At 37.6% G+C, this 13,823-nt stretch overlaps 3 protein-coding genes across 4 annotated transcripts in view; 2 read left to right on the top strand and 1 right to left on the bottom strand.

Annotated features, from left to right (window-relative positions):
* LOC116291026 (ADP-ribose pyrophosphatase) overlaps positions 1-6,787 on the bottom strand; it is a 28,127-nt gene extending 21,340 nt beyond the window's left edge. The window contains exons 1-2 of one of the 2 annotated variants that reach the window (XM_089029114.1): positions 6,522-6,787; positions 5,934-6,132 (exon numbers count right to left, since the gene is read on the bottom strand). In XM_089029114.1, the coding sequence (XP_088885240.1) occupies positions 5,934-6,132; positions 6,522-6,600 (278 nt within the window). In that variant the 5' untranslated portion in view covers positions 6,601-6,787. Of the gene's footprint in view, positions 1-139; positions 2,355-5,933; positions 6,133-6,521 lie in introns of those variants that run through there. The other variant, XM_089029115.1, reaches the window with a different exon arrangement.
* Positions 3,145-4,575, top strand: LOC148911527 (uncharacterized). The gene is made up of 3 exons (XM_089029116.1): positions 3,145-3,613; positions 3,696-3,854; positions 3,924-4,575. Exons 1-3 carry the CDS (start codon positions 3,581-3,583, stop codon positions 4,449-4,451), a joined length of 720 nt encoding a protein of 239 aa, XP_088885242.1. The 5' UTR covers positions 3,145-3,580; the 3' UTR covers positions 4,452-4,575.
* A 422-nt stretch (positions 6,788-7,209) lies between the features above and the next one.
* LOC116291028 (ribosomal protein S6 kinase beta-1) overlaps positions 7,210-13,823 on the top strand; it is a 31,270-nt gene continuing 24,656 nt past the window's right edge. The window contains exons 1-4 of the mRNA XM_031698151.2: positions 7,210-7,420; positions 7,577-7,614; positions 7,735-7,858; positions 7,969-8,037. Coding sequence (XP_031554011.1) covers positions 7,346-7,420; positions 7,577-7,614; positions 7,735-7,858; positions 7,969-8,037 — 306 coding nt within the window. The 5' untranslated portion in view covers positions 7,210-7,345. The remainder of the gene's footprint in view (positions 7,421-7,576; positions 7,615-7,734; positions 7,859-7,968; positions 8,038-13,823) is intronic.

Here is a 13,823-nt window from a genome sequence, read left to right on the forward strand (position 1 = left end):
CAGCCATTTTTTGGTATCTTCAGCATATCTTGGTATCTTTTAAGGTATCTATTAGGTGCTAAATACTGTCCAAGCACGCCCTTTTTAAAGGATTTCAGTATCTTTTGGGGGTATTTTTGAAAATTTTCAACGAACATACCTGATATTCAGTTTTGCCAAACTTGACCAGAATGTAATCATAAGATCAAATGGGATGAGAGCAAGATAATATCTCGGGAGAGAAACATTGACAACAGGAAATTCTTAGAGAAAATAGAGACATTGAGATCTATTCATAGCAAAAAATTCCACTTAACACTTGTGCTATATAATCTTGAGCTGACGACTGCAATACTGGAAAAAATATTTAGCAGCACCAGATTCTGAAGAGGATCCACAAAGTATGGTCGAAACGTCAATAGAAACTGATGATTGCAGAGAGAATTCCCAAAAAAATGACTGAACAAAAAGTTTATATCTGCAGTTCTGAAATGATTGCCCATATCTTTACCAAGCTAATATAAACAAGGCTTTGAGAGCTACTTCATTTTAACTACCCTTAATTATACTTCTCATTAATCCCATATAGGTAACTGTCCAATTATTTTCTTAATTGGACAGGTCTTGTTGATATGGGATTAATTCAGCAGCTATAATAATTAATAGGTAATGGGATTTCATGCTCCCCAATCAAGAAATAATTATATAGACTAAAAAAATTCCTCTGACTGCCAAATTGGACTCGGCCTATGGCCTCATCCTATTTTGTCAGTCCTCAGAATTTTCCTCATCCAATTATTTCTTAATTGGACAGCATGGAGTCCTATTACATATACTCATTAACCACTCACACAAACACACACAGACCATACTATAAACATTGCTTGAACATAGCAATCTGGGGTGCCAAAACAAAAAGATTTCCGTTCTCTTGAGGAAATCCTTGTTTGAAATCCTTGTTTGCTGATGATAGTAAGCTTTACCGCCCTATTGACAGCATGAGTTCCGCATGAGCAATGGAGCACTGATCATGGCATGAAGTTTAATACTACCAAATGTAAAGTCTTACATATGACTAAAAGAAGATCTTGTCAGGGGCCTAAACATAACTACCAGCTTGCTGGGAAGCCTTGGTATCTGCTACTGAAACTTTCAATCTTGGTGTGACCGTCACTCATCAGTTGTCGTGGGCAACACATATCAAGAGACTGTGCACTAAGGGCAACAAAGTTCTTGGACTTATCAAGCGTGTTTGTGGCAGTGACATTAGAGACATATCAACACGTAAACTATTGTACACTGCATTAGTTAGATCTACTTTAGAATATGCTTCTTGTTTGTGGTCACCCTATAACAAAAAATATCGCAGTCTACTAGAGAATATTCAACGTTGTGTAACTAAATTTATACTTAATTATCCAGTAAAAGAAGTAACGTACATAGACAGGCTGATACAGCTAAACTTACTTCCTCTAGAATTCCGCAGAGATAAACATGACTTAGTACTCTTGTTTAAATTTAAGGTTGGGCTTATTTCCGCTAATTTTGAACGCTTTTTTCTTCCTCAAACAAGTAGTTATGCTACTCGTAAATACGATCCCGCAAACTTCCGTTTTCATTTTAAACACTCTCAGAATTATTTTACTAACTACTATTTTCCTAGATCTGTTAAGTTATGGAATAACCTCCCACATTGCTTTAAATATTGGGTCAGGCACCATGCTTCACGGCAGGTTGAACCGAAAAGCATTATTTTTTGGACTGTACGTTCCGCTTTGGGTTCGGCTCATGTGGGGTGCGGCATTTTACCTGGGCCTTAAACAGACATATTTTATATTTTCTTAATTAACGTAAGTAGTTGAATTTCAATTGGGGCTATTGCCCTGTTTTCTTCTCCGGCCGCCCTTAGCTTTGTATATTGTGTATTTAATTGTATTATGTTTGTGGCAAATTCCAATCTTTGCATCAGTTTCGCATCCTGTGACATATCAATTTTATTTCCACCTTCAATATATTTCACATAAGCTATAATATATCAAAAATAGGAAAAAGAAAATCATCAAAATTAACGTTTGGGCAGGTGCTTAGGGGGGAGGCTATGGGGTTTTAGGTTTTGAAAAAAAATCAATGCTGGTTCCAGTCTTACCCGTCAGTGAGTGGTCGTAAACGACAAGTTACCTTGCTTGCTGCTATTTCTACTCTCCTACCAGTAACCTCTGGTGTCCCACAAGGATCCATGAATCAATATCATCCTGTAATGTAGCAGCTTAGGTCGATGACACCAAGTTAGCTTTTCAAACATATTTCAAGACCCACTGACTCTACTCTTGCAGAAAGACCTTGATGGGCTTTGTAATTGGTCAACAATATCTGGCCTTATATTCAATGTAAAGAAATGCAAGGCACAAACATTAAGCCAGAGAAGGAACAAAATATTTTATCCATATTCTATGGGGTCCTCCGTTGTTGAACAATGCAATGAAGGTGACCTTAGAGTTTGGATTTCCGTCAACTTATTGAGGAAAAGACAAGTCCTCACACAGAATGTGAAAGCTATACAGCTCTTGGGGTATGTACGTCGCTCGGTTAGAAATATCTTGTCACTACCAACTAGATGCACACTCTGCCTGACCATGGTACCCCCCCCCCCCCCCCCCTACCTGGGTTACGCTACACACGTATGGGGCCCCTCAAACAGTGGAACTGATACAACGCTCCCAACAAGTTCAAAGAAGGGCAACTAAATTTATCCTGAATCTTCCATATCTTTGGGAAATCAGTTGCCAGGGAGGAAAGGTTGATAAGAGCAAACCTTCTTTCCCTGTGTTACTAGGATGGGTATCTGGACATGGTATTCTTTTTCAAAGCTATTACAGGCTTAACAAAGCCCGATCCTAAAGCATTGCCATCTGTTCCTTGCTTTATCAAATCAACAAGGAACAATAACAATAACAGTGGCACCAAATTCCACCAACCCTTTTGTAAAACCTCAACGGTATCCGATTATTTCGCCTACGCATCATTTCGCCTACCGAAGTTCGCCTACGCTTTATTCGTTTCGCCTACCAAAGTTTACTTAGCTATAATTACACTGTTTCTTTTCGATTTCCGAATAAATGTTTGTTTGTTCACACTATCTTTAGGAGGGGTTTTAATGAAATATTATGAGAGAAACATAAGAGAACGTCGAGAATGACTACAAGACTTCGTGACAACAAACCCGTGACTAACAACAGTGTACTTCGATCGACAACTCGTGCTCGTCAAACCATTAGATTTTCGAATAAATCTTTGTTCCCTCACCAAAATCTTTATCAAAAACACGAATATCTTATCTTTAGGAAGGTTTTTAACGAAATATCTAGGAGAGAAACATAAGAGAACGTCGCGAATGACTACAAGACAGACGCGAACGTCTTATTGTTTGTGAGAACAATCCTGTAAGACTCGTTAAAGGTGTGACTCAACCTCTGCTTGATTTCAATAGGCAGATTTCAATGCGTTGTTAACCTATTGTCGGCCATTCACTCAGCTCCTATCCATAAATGCCTTCGTCAAATCCGGCGACAACGCAAAACAGCTTCCCCTGGTTTTTGTTGTTATGTCGGGAAAGAAGAAGAAGGATTACAAAAAGGTATATCAGATTGTGAAACACAAACATGACAAATATCGTCAATGATTGACTCGAACTAAACATATTTCTTTTTTTATTGTAGGTTTTACAAGAAATTATCGGCCTTTTGCCACAGGAGCCATCTGTACGAAAAGTTACACTAGATTTTGAAAAAGCAGTATGGGCAGCCCTGAAGATTGTTTTACCAGAAGTAGAGCTTCAAGGATGTGCGTTCCACTGGACGCAGGCTATATGGAGAAAGGTAAAAGTGAAATCATAGTAATGCGATATTTTTGAGATAGATTTACTTATTATTCTTTTGTTTTTACAGATACAAGAACTTGGTCTTCAGCCCGCATACCAGCAAAACGAACTTATCTACAAGTACTTGAAAAAGATCATGGCCCTTCCTTTCCTGCCCCATAACGAGATTCCTCGCCAGTTTTATAGACTGCAGACGCAAGCTAACGGAAGAACCCTACAAGAACTATGCCAGTATGTGGACGATCAGTGGATATCTTCGACCATCCACGAACCCAAAGAGTGGAGTGTTTTTGGTCAGCCTATTAGGACCAATAATGACCTTGAAGGATGGCATCATGCTTTGAACCGGCGGGCCGGGAGAAGTCACCTTCCCTTTTATGAGTTAGTTGAGCTACTCCATAACGAAGCTAGGGTATGTGAACTCAGCGTCAAGTTGATCAGCAGTGGCAAGCTCAAGCGAATTCAAAAGAGAAAGTATCGAAATCTACAAAGGAAAATATTTGACTTATGGGAGAAATTTGAAAGTAATGAAAAATCAGCGGTCCAACTGTTGAAAGCCTGCTCTGCCCTGAATGGCCCCTCTAGAAGTCAATAAACCCATATAGATATTATATCTATATAAGGAATATTTTAGAAATAAACTTAATACATTTGATAAATGTCAATAATCAAAATTTTGTAAAGAATCTTCGATAATAAAATTGGTTAGTTATTACAAATTGAGTTGATTATCGACTGCCTGTGTATAATAATGAATGGAATGTAAGCACGAGTTGTCGATCGAACTATTTTGTTGTCACGAAGTCTTGTAGTCATTCGCGACGTTCTCTTATGTTTCTCTCCTAGATATTTCGTTAAAAACCTTCCTAAAGATAAGATATTCGTGTTTTTGATAAAGATTTTGGTGAGGGAACAAAGATTTATTCGAAAATCTAATGGTTTGACGAGCACGAGTTGTCGATCGAAGTACACTGTTGTTAGTCACGGGTTTGTTGTCACGAAGTCTTGTAGTCATTCTCGACGTTCTCTTATGTTTCTCTCATAATATTTCATTAAAACCCCTCCTAAAGATAGTGTGAACAAACAAACATTTATTCGGAAATCGAAAAGAAACAGTGTAATTATAGCTAAGTAAACTTTGGTAGGCGAAACGAATAAAGCGTAGGCGAACTTCGGTAGGCGAAATGATGCGTAGGCGAAATAATCGTGAAGCACCTCAACATATCAGAAATGAAAGCTATAATTACAGGCTTAACAGAGCTCGATCCTAAAGCATTACCATCTGTCCCTTGCTCTATCAAGTTAACAAGGAACAATACCAGTGACAGTGGCACCAAATTCCACCAACCCTTTTGTAAAACCTCATCATATCAGAAATCATTCATGATTAGGGCAAATCTGGAACATATTACCACAGGAATTATGTCAGCTCTTCAGTGCTCTTACAACCCAGACGATCCTCGCTCATGAAAATCAATTTGTTTAAAGTGTAAATCTAATTGTTGTCTCCCTAGTCCTTCAACGTGCTGAATGACAAAGCACTGAAGCCCTGCCTCAGAACATGTATGATCTATTTGTATTTATTTATTCATTAATGAATAAATAAATAAATATATAAATTAATTAATTTATCAATTAATTAAGCTTTTACTTCATATCAAATTAAAGTATATATATATATATATATATATATATATGTATATAATTATATACAGCCATATGCAGAAATTCTGATCCTTTTGTATATACACAAAGGAAGAAGCTAAGGAAGACTGATGATAGACTGTCGAGGTCATTCTACAAGATATGAATGTAATTTGGTATTTCTATTTTCCTAAAACATTTTGTGAAGAGGCCAATACCTAGTGACTCAGAAACATAGTTGTGCATAATTTATTAGATAAATAAAAGCTACTTTTTAAATACATGCCAATTTTTTAGAAACTTTTATAGACAACTGAAAAATTGCGAGATTGCATTCGCTTAATGTTAATATTTTTCATCGTTCTGACCCCCAGGTAGGTGTACTATTACTTCAAGGAGTCTTAAAGTTTATGATTTATAGAATGAGTAATACCTTATGTCAGGGTCGGCATATACTGGACCAGATAAGATGTGCTTGGAGGTGTATCCTACAGGTTTGTAGTCTGAATAACACACATGCCATGGGACAAATTCATCTGGGACAGGAAATCTTTTGATGTCAGTGTTTGGATAGATCATTCCCCTTGCTTTGGTATGCATTCTTGTTGAGCAGATATGAGATTTGAATGACACTAAGAGAAATTAGTAAATAAAAATTGAATGCACAAATTTATAGAATGGGTGCCAGGGTAGGTGGAGTGAAGAAAGGATGTATGGATAGATAATGGATGGACGAATGAAGGGGATGGATTAGTATAAGGTTTCATGGTTGATTGAATAGATCGATGGAAACAGTGAGAATTGGAGAAAGAGATGGAAGTGTGGATATGCTACAATAACTTCAATACAAGTGCATTGTAGTTGACTAGGATTAAGAACTTATATTTGCGTCGAGAGAATTTATTTTAAGGGCGTACAAATGACCACAATACGTATTATGGTTGTCGGGTTAATATTCAATGTTGATTTCCTAGAGATTTAAATCGTGTTTATGTAGCTAGAAAGGGCTTTTTCTACTTACCAAAATACGCAGCTATGGCGGAAGCACCAATGAGTACACCAACACTAAGATTTCTGGGTCGAGCCAAATATTTTAACATCGACACTTCGCGTACCAAAGGACTTCTTGCCCTAAATGAAACGAAAAGCGATAAAAAACCCGATCGTGACGTCAACCAAATCACGAGAAATTACGCCCCTAATCACGAGAAATGTATAGAAATTTACAGCGATAAAAGGAAATTTCTCGAATTAAATTTCTGTTTTCGGACTTCGTCAATATTGATTAATATGGTGTCTGGTACCTAGTCTATCCGCAGGGTTAAAAACCACAGGTTAAAATATAGCCTGCGTTTATATTTCGACGGCTAGTTTAAAAAAATGTTCTAGGGCAATTTTTTATCGATTTCTTCGGCTCTTTTGTATTACGGAGGACATTATCTTGTCCTCGAATAAAAAATAATGAGTAATAATTCAATTCTTCAGATTATATTTTCAGCTAGACTGATTTTGTGGGTTGTGGTCGCTCAATTAGCGATATGGTGAGTGAGCGATATCCAGAATCGACAGTAGAGCGAAACTCCGAATTATGGAATTATAGGTCTAATTTTCCTATCCTAATTTCCACATTTACTTTTATCTAAATTGGGCTCCCTGTGCTTGGACTACCGTGTTTGACCTGACCTTGGAGATCACGTGATAGTAGGCTGCTGACCAATCGCGGGCGTCTCTGGGCTCATGAGCTCATTGTTTCGTCCAAATATTCGGGTTTTCTCTCAATTTTACTGATTTTTACCGTAATTTTCGACAAATTTTTAACCGATTGTATGTCTTAACCAAAGGAAAATGGCCGAAGTGTTTCCCTTGGATATCAATGATGCCGGAGATGAAGATAAATTGTCCAGTGACGACGAATTTGAGGTGAAAAAAGTTCGAATGAATGATGAAGTTCGTGTTTGGAGTGTTTTGCGCTGTTTCTTCCAAACTTATTGCCGGCATTTTCGCTTTATTATCTTATTATTTCACATTTAAAAAGTGTTTTTTCTAAAATATTTCTAACTAGTTATTTACTTTTAGGGTGAGTGTATCGACGAGCCGATGGATAATGACGAAAGGTAAAAAATATTCCTCAAACGCATTGTGGAATTTAAGCCTTTTAATTCGATGTTTTCGGAGTTTTCAAAACGACGCTCTTTAATATTCTCAATTTTCTCACTTTTTATCATCAATTTAAGAATGTATGGTAACGATGTCGAAACAGTAGCTATATCAGAAGAAAATGTCAACCCTAAAGATGAGAAAGTTGGGCCAGAAAGCTTCGAATTGTTGAAAGTTCTAGGCAAAGGTGGTTATGGAAAGGTAAGGACATGGCGTTTTTGGTACTAGTTCTTCCATCATCTAATTTGATCATTGAGTATCTCTCAACAATTACTTGAATTCTTAGCAATTTATTCCTTCTTTTTTCTCAGGTTTTTCAAGTTAGAAAGTGTTCTGGACATAACATGAATAGAGTTTTTGCTATGAAGGTCTTAAAAAAGGTAAAAATGATTTGTTTGTTGCAAAAATGTGGTTAGAACATAACATACATATAGTTCTGGTGCCTAGGAAATATAAAGCATTAAGGGCCATATTTAGTAAACATATTTATCTCTTCTTCCTCTTAGGAAAGAGGATTTTTCCTGTATTTCCAAGAATATGCATAATCCTCACTACGTAGTTTATATAAATAAAAAGTCGATCAATATGATTTCACCTCCATATTATACAAGTAATTAAATTCGAATCCAAATAATATCACATACACGTTTTGAACAAATTTCTTAGTTTTTCTTTGTAAAATGTAAAATAATTCCATTGACAATCCTGGTAATTTTTTAGGTAAGCTAAATCAGAGATTTATAATGAAAAGACGAATAAATAGGTAATAGGTTTTTAATCTGAGAAAGTGAAAAATGCTACATAATTTGCGCATGTGCGTTGGATTTCTTCATTTTTTTATCATTTTATTTTGGCTGTTTCAGAATTTTGTTTATCTTGAGTATCCTTATATCCTTATACACTTATTTCAATAAAGTTAGTCACCAGAAAAGCTACAAAGCTGAGACGGACGAGGATTATGGGTATATACATTTTAAACGTTCAACCGCTTGATAACTTTTGATGGACTTGAGATCTTCTACCAGTTACAAGTTCACCTCCTCTGAGCATCCTCAACTGCTGCAGTTTGTGTCATGAGTTTTACTCATTGACTATGAAATATTTCCCATGATTGGGTAGTTCCAGAAAATATCCATACCCCTACCACGGTCGGCATTTTGGAATTCCGAAGGAGAGGGAGGGGTTTCTTAGACCAGGAATTCCGAAGGAAAGGGGGGCATCTTGGTCTGGGATATTATTGCAAAGGATGGTGGGAGAATTGATTTTGAAATATCTACGTGAAAAGAGCGGATGAACCAGCTGATCTTCAAAGTCTTTCGATCGCTTCGTAGGTATAAACATGACTCAAAAACCTAAAATTCAATAATATTGTTGCTAATTGATTAAAAAATTATCAATTTCAAACATTTTACACCATAGTTCAATGTAAATAACATAAAGTAAACATGATAAAGCTGCTTTGAAGTACCTTTAACTCCTTGAAATACCTAAAATTCCTACTTGGAACTGTAGGAACCTCTGTGATTTTCGTAATATTGTGAATTCGCTACCAGTCCCCTTTTGTGTTTGCAAACAAGGAATGTTTGCATAACAAGCTAATTACATATGCCAAAATCCAGAACCCAGAACTGGAAATGGAGTTCCAGATTGAGTTATTTGATGAGTTTGATGAGTATGGCACAAACGTTCTGCCTACAAATGGCGTTTAAGAATCTAAAGAAGAAGTAAAAATTTCGAATGACAGTGTTAGAGACTCTGACACTAGGAAACTGTCCCAACCAGGGTCTGGATTATCATTACTTCAAGACATCACAAAATACTTTATCAGTGTCTTGTTTTTAAGAATTTTCCATGAAGTTTATCGGCAATAGCCTCTTTATAGCATAACTAAGATATATTGTGCACTCTGATTGGCTCTGTATTTACGAAGAAAATGTATGGAGCACTCGTATAGAGCACACTGGTGAAATCAATTTGATGAAAATTCAGTGAAAATTGTGTTCATTAGAAGATTATAGAATAATGTACTACCAAGAGAAAATTCTAGAAAGTTCTAGACATAGATAACTTTCATGCCTAAAGTCATGTATAAGTTCATATTCCAGAAAGTTCTAGAAAATCGTTAAACATAGGTATGATGTAAGTTACTAAGAATAGCAACAAGTAGAACATTCTAGAACATAGCTTTTACAGTATGGAACTTCAGTTCACAGTGCTGTGTTGTGTGCGTTTTAGTGCAGTTGTATAGTAAAGTTAAAGTAATCGACAGTTCAGAAGATCAGATTGTAAAGAAGTTAAATCAATGAATAAAATCCTTCAGAACATTGGTAGCAGAGCGAGGTTCTCAAGGTAAGTCGTTCAAGTTCACTATAGAAGGTAATAGATCTTTCAAAGGTGAGAAGATGAGTGGATTAAGGACTTGCAAAAGCAAGTTGTGTAGTGCAATTTATGAAACAAGAGACACGCTTGTTAGTGGAATTGATAGAAGCCTAGATGGAAAAGATGCGATGGCCTTGTGCCAGAAGATGACAGATCTTTTCATGGAGTTCCACAACACATGTACTGATCTACATAGAGAATGGGATGTCTTCAAAGAGATTGACAAACAAGCAAGATTAAATGCAGAACACAACCATGCTAGAGCAGACGTTCAGGAAGCATCGACAATGGTGAGTGAATATTTAGAGTCTTTCAAGAATGCACAATTCAGACCTCAAGCTCAAGAACTGAAAAAGACAAAGTCAGTCACAAAGGAAGTCACACGGCTTACCTCACCTGAAAAGGAAGCACTTAATCAAGAGATAGATAAGGTGATGTACGAGTTGGAAACTTTTCTGGCTGATGTGAAACTACAACAAAGCGACATCTACAGTAAATTGGGAGCTTCTAAAATTCCCTTTTCTGACATACCTGTTGCATCAGAGAGAGTACAGCCTTCTGGAGATGAGTACAAAGAAAAAATACCAACTACAGACAAACGACTGCATTTTGAACAGGAGAAAAGATTTAGTCCATTACGATTTTCAATGCCAAAGATGGCTTTGCCTGGAAATCAGCCTCTATTGCCAACATACAGATCCTGTACTGCAGGAAAACATGAACAAGACCCATTCAGAGGATTACAGAGATTATCAATACCTAAGTTCAAGGGTGATAAACAATCATTTGAAGCATGGTATGCTGGATCCTACCAAACGGTTGGAAGGCATGATAAAGTACCACCAGTACAAAAGTTACTGAGATTGCATAGCCACCTTGAAGGAGAAGCTCTACGTACCATCCAAAACCTAGGTTATTCTGCAGCTGCATATGATGTAGCCATAGCAATACTAGAAGGCAAATATGGAGGAAAGAGATGAGAACTTACAATGAGATTGGAAGAACTAGACAAATTCCGTAGAGTGTGTGAGGGAAACGCCAGTGACCTGGAGCGCTTTGCAGAACTACTGGATAAACTTATTGTAAAGTTGTCTGAAGCTGGACAAACAGGTGAGTAAGTGCAGGCTCATTATGTGACTCTTCTTCGAAGGTTAAATGAGCAGTTAATACAATCGACTCTCCCGTAAGAGACCACCCTGGGGCCAGGAGAAAGTGGTTGCTTATGAGAGATGGTCCCTTACTAGAGAGTTAATGCAGGAAGCACAAAAAATGAGAATCCCAAACACAAGAAGCCTAAACCATTTATAATTTGTAACTCATGTGTTAAAACTACTGTATCAACGATTAAACTGTTTTAATCAAAACCTTGAATGTGCTATAAGTTTACAGTACTGTAATTGTCAATATTTCATTGGGTTTTTAATACCCTATGACTCTGTTCTTAATTTTTTTATTGTTAAAGGATCTGTCACCATTACTGGCTTTTGGGTGGTTGCTTACGGGAGAAGAAAAACAATGAAAACTTCCAAAATTTTAACCCCAAAGGTGGTCGCGGTCGCTTACAAGAGTGGTTGCTTCTGAGAGAGTTTTTTTTATAAAGCTTATATGGGGAACAAAACGGGAATTTCAAAAGGTGATCGCATACGGGAGGTGGTCGCTTACGAGAGTGGTCGTTCAAAGAGAGTCGACTGTAGTGAAGTACCAGGATTGGCTGAGGGAAAGGAAGCTGGAAGGTACAGTTAGAGATCTCTGCAATTTTGTAAAGCTGGATGATGGCAGCAGAAACCATCAAAGGATTAGGACAAGAAAAGACAAAAGCTCAAGCTACAGGAAGTACGCTAGCCGTTCCACAAGTAACAGTTGAAAAGAAAAATGCTGCTCCAAAGTGCAAGCTCTGTTCAGAGGAACATGGTCAGTGAAAATGTACATGTAGCACATTCAATGCACTACCTGTGGAGGAAAGGTGGGATAAAACAAAAGAATTCCGTGCCTGTTGCCGCTGTTTGTCAAGTTCTCATAGAAGTGCAACATGCAAGAGGACAAGAGTATGTTCAATAGATGGATGCCATTCAAACCATCATCAGTTGCTCCACACAACAAGGACAAAACAAAGAACCTCCAAAGGTCTCAGCAGGGAGTACAGCTTCAGAACCACCAAGACCTGCGACAGCTGATGAAAGCACTTCCAAAAGCCCTGATAAGCGCATGGAAGGGGAGCCAGGATCAGACACATAAGTCACTTCGATTACTAGCAGTACAGAGTACCTTCCTTTAAGGACCATCCCTGTTGTTCTAAGAAATGGGACAAAGTCTGTACGTATCAATGCTCTATTGGATAATGGAAGCACCAGGACGTACCTGAATGAAGATGTTGCAAACAGCTTGGGACTGAAAGGTGAACCATCATCACTGTCCGTAATGATGCTGAATGATTCCACTGCAAATCTCAAGAGTAAAATAGTTCAATTCACCCTGGAAAGTTGTGACGGTCAAATAAGAAAGAATGCAACGGCATATACTACAAAACATGTCACCGGAAACATGTTGGCAATAGACTGGCCACATCAAAAAGACAAATGGTCTCATCTAAACGGAATCCATTTCCCATTACTGGGTAAGCGTCCTATTATCGATATGCTGATTGACCTGAACCTATCAGACTTGCATTGTGCTCTAAAAGAAGTTTGAGGAAAACCTGGAGAGCCAATTGCCAGATGGACTTCTCTTGGATGGACAAGCATTGGACCTTTCCAGGGAAATACAATAAATACTACAATAGAAATACTACAATACTTGCCCTTCCACCGGCCAGCTCACTGCAGCAAAGTCAAGAAGTCCTGCAGTTGAGAAGTCAATTAGTTCAGTTTTTCTTGCTCAATTCACTGTACAGTTCACCACAGTAGTCCAGACATACCATGATGGTTACTGGAGTCCAAGTAAAGCCACTTATGCATTCTTTCTTGATCCCCGATCTTCAATCAGCCTATCGACCAGGACACAGTACGGAAACTGCCTTACTTACTGTAAGGTTAAGAACCATCTACTAATGACATGGATAAGCAAGGCGTAACCTTGTTGGTCCTACTTTACTTCTGTGCTGTCTTTGATACTGTACAGTAGGCCACAACGTTCTGCATACTTAACCGCCTCTCAAATGATTTTGGCATATCAGGGATTTGCTTAAGCTGGTTTGAGTCATATCTGTCACAGAGACGTCAACGTGTCACCACTGACGGTGTTCCACAAGGCAGCTGCCTAGGTCCTCTGCTGTTTACATTGTATTCAAGCAAGCTATTCAGAATTATTGAAAGTCATCTGTCTCAAGCCCACACATATGCGGATGAATTACAGAACTGTACCTGGCCTTCAAGCCTGGTGAAGATACTGATGAGAGGTTGGCTGTGGCTGCTATGGAAACATGTATTTAAGATAATAAAGAATATGTATAGCTATTTGGCAAACTGAAGCTGAATCCTAAAATAGAATTCTTAATGATCGGTACCCAACGACAGTTGGAGAAAGTTAACGTCACCAAACTATAAGTTGGAGAGTCCAAGATTAACCAAGATTTGACTCCCATTTGAATATGCATGAACAAATTAAGAAAACTTGTAGTTCATCATTTTACCATCTATACAATATTAGAAGAATTAGGAAAAACCTATCACATGGTTCTACTGAGACTTTGGTGGATGCTTTTATAGCGAGTAAATTAGATTATTGTAATAGTATATTGTATGGCCTTCCTGATATTTATGTAAATAAGTTACAAAGAGTGCAAAGTTGT

This window comes from Actinia tenebrosa, unplaced genomic scaffold (genome assembly GCF_029948245.1).
Source record: "Actinia tenebrosa isolate PJP-AT-01 unplaced genomic scaffold, QUT_ActTen_1.0 PGA_scaffold13__45_contigs__length_12533684, whole genome shotgun sequence".
Classification (NCBI taxonomy): Eukaryota; Metazoa; Cnidaria; class Anthozoa; order Actiniaria; family Actiniidae; genus Actinia; species Actinia tenebrosa.

Excerpts from the sequence above, each read along its gene's own strand:
- LOC148911527 (XM_089029116.1), top strand. The coding sequence starts at position 3,581 with ATGTCGGGAAAGAAGAAGAAGGATTACAAAAAG. Across the intron at positions 3,614-3,695 it reads AGAAGAAGGATTACAAAAAG|GTTTTACAAGAAATTATCGG; the intron begins GTATATCAGATT and ends TTTTTATTGTAG. Across the intron at positions 3,855-3,923 it reads CGCAGGCTATATGGAGAAAG|ATACAAGAACTTGGTCTTCA; the intron begins GTAAAAGTGAAA and ends TTGTTTTTACAG.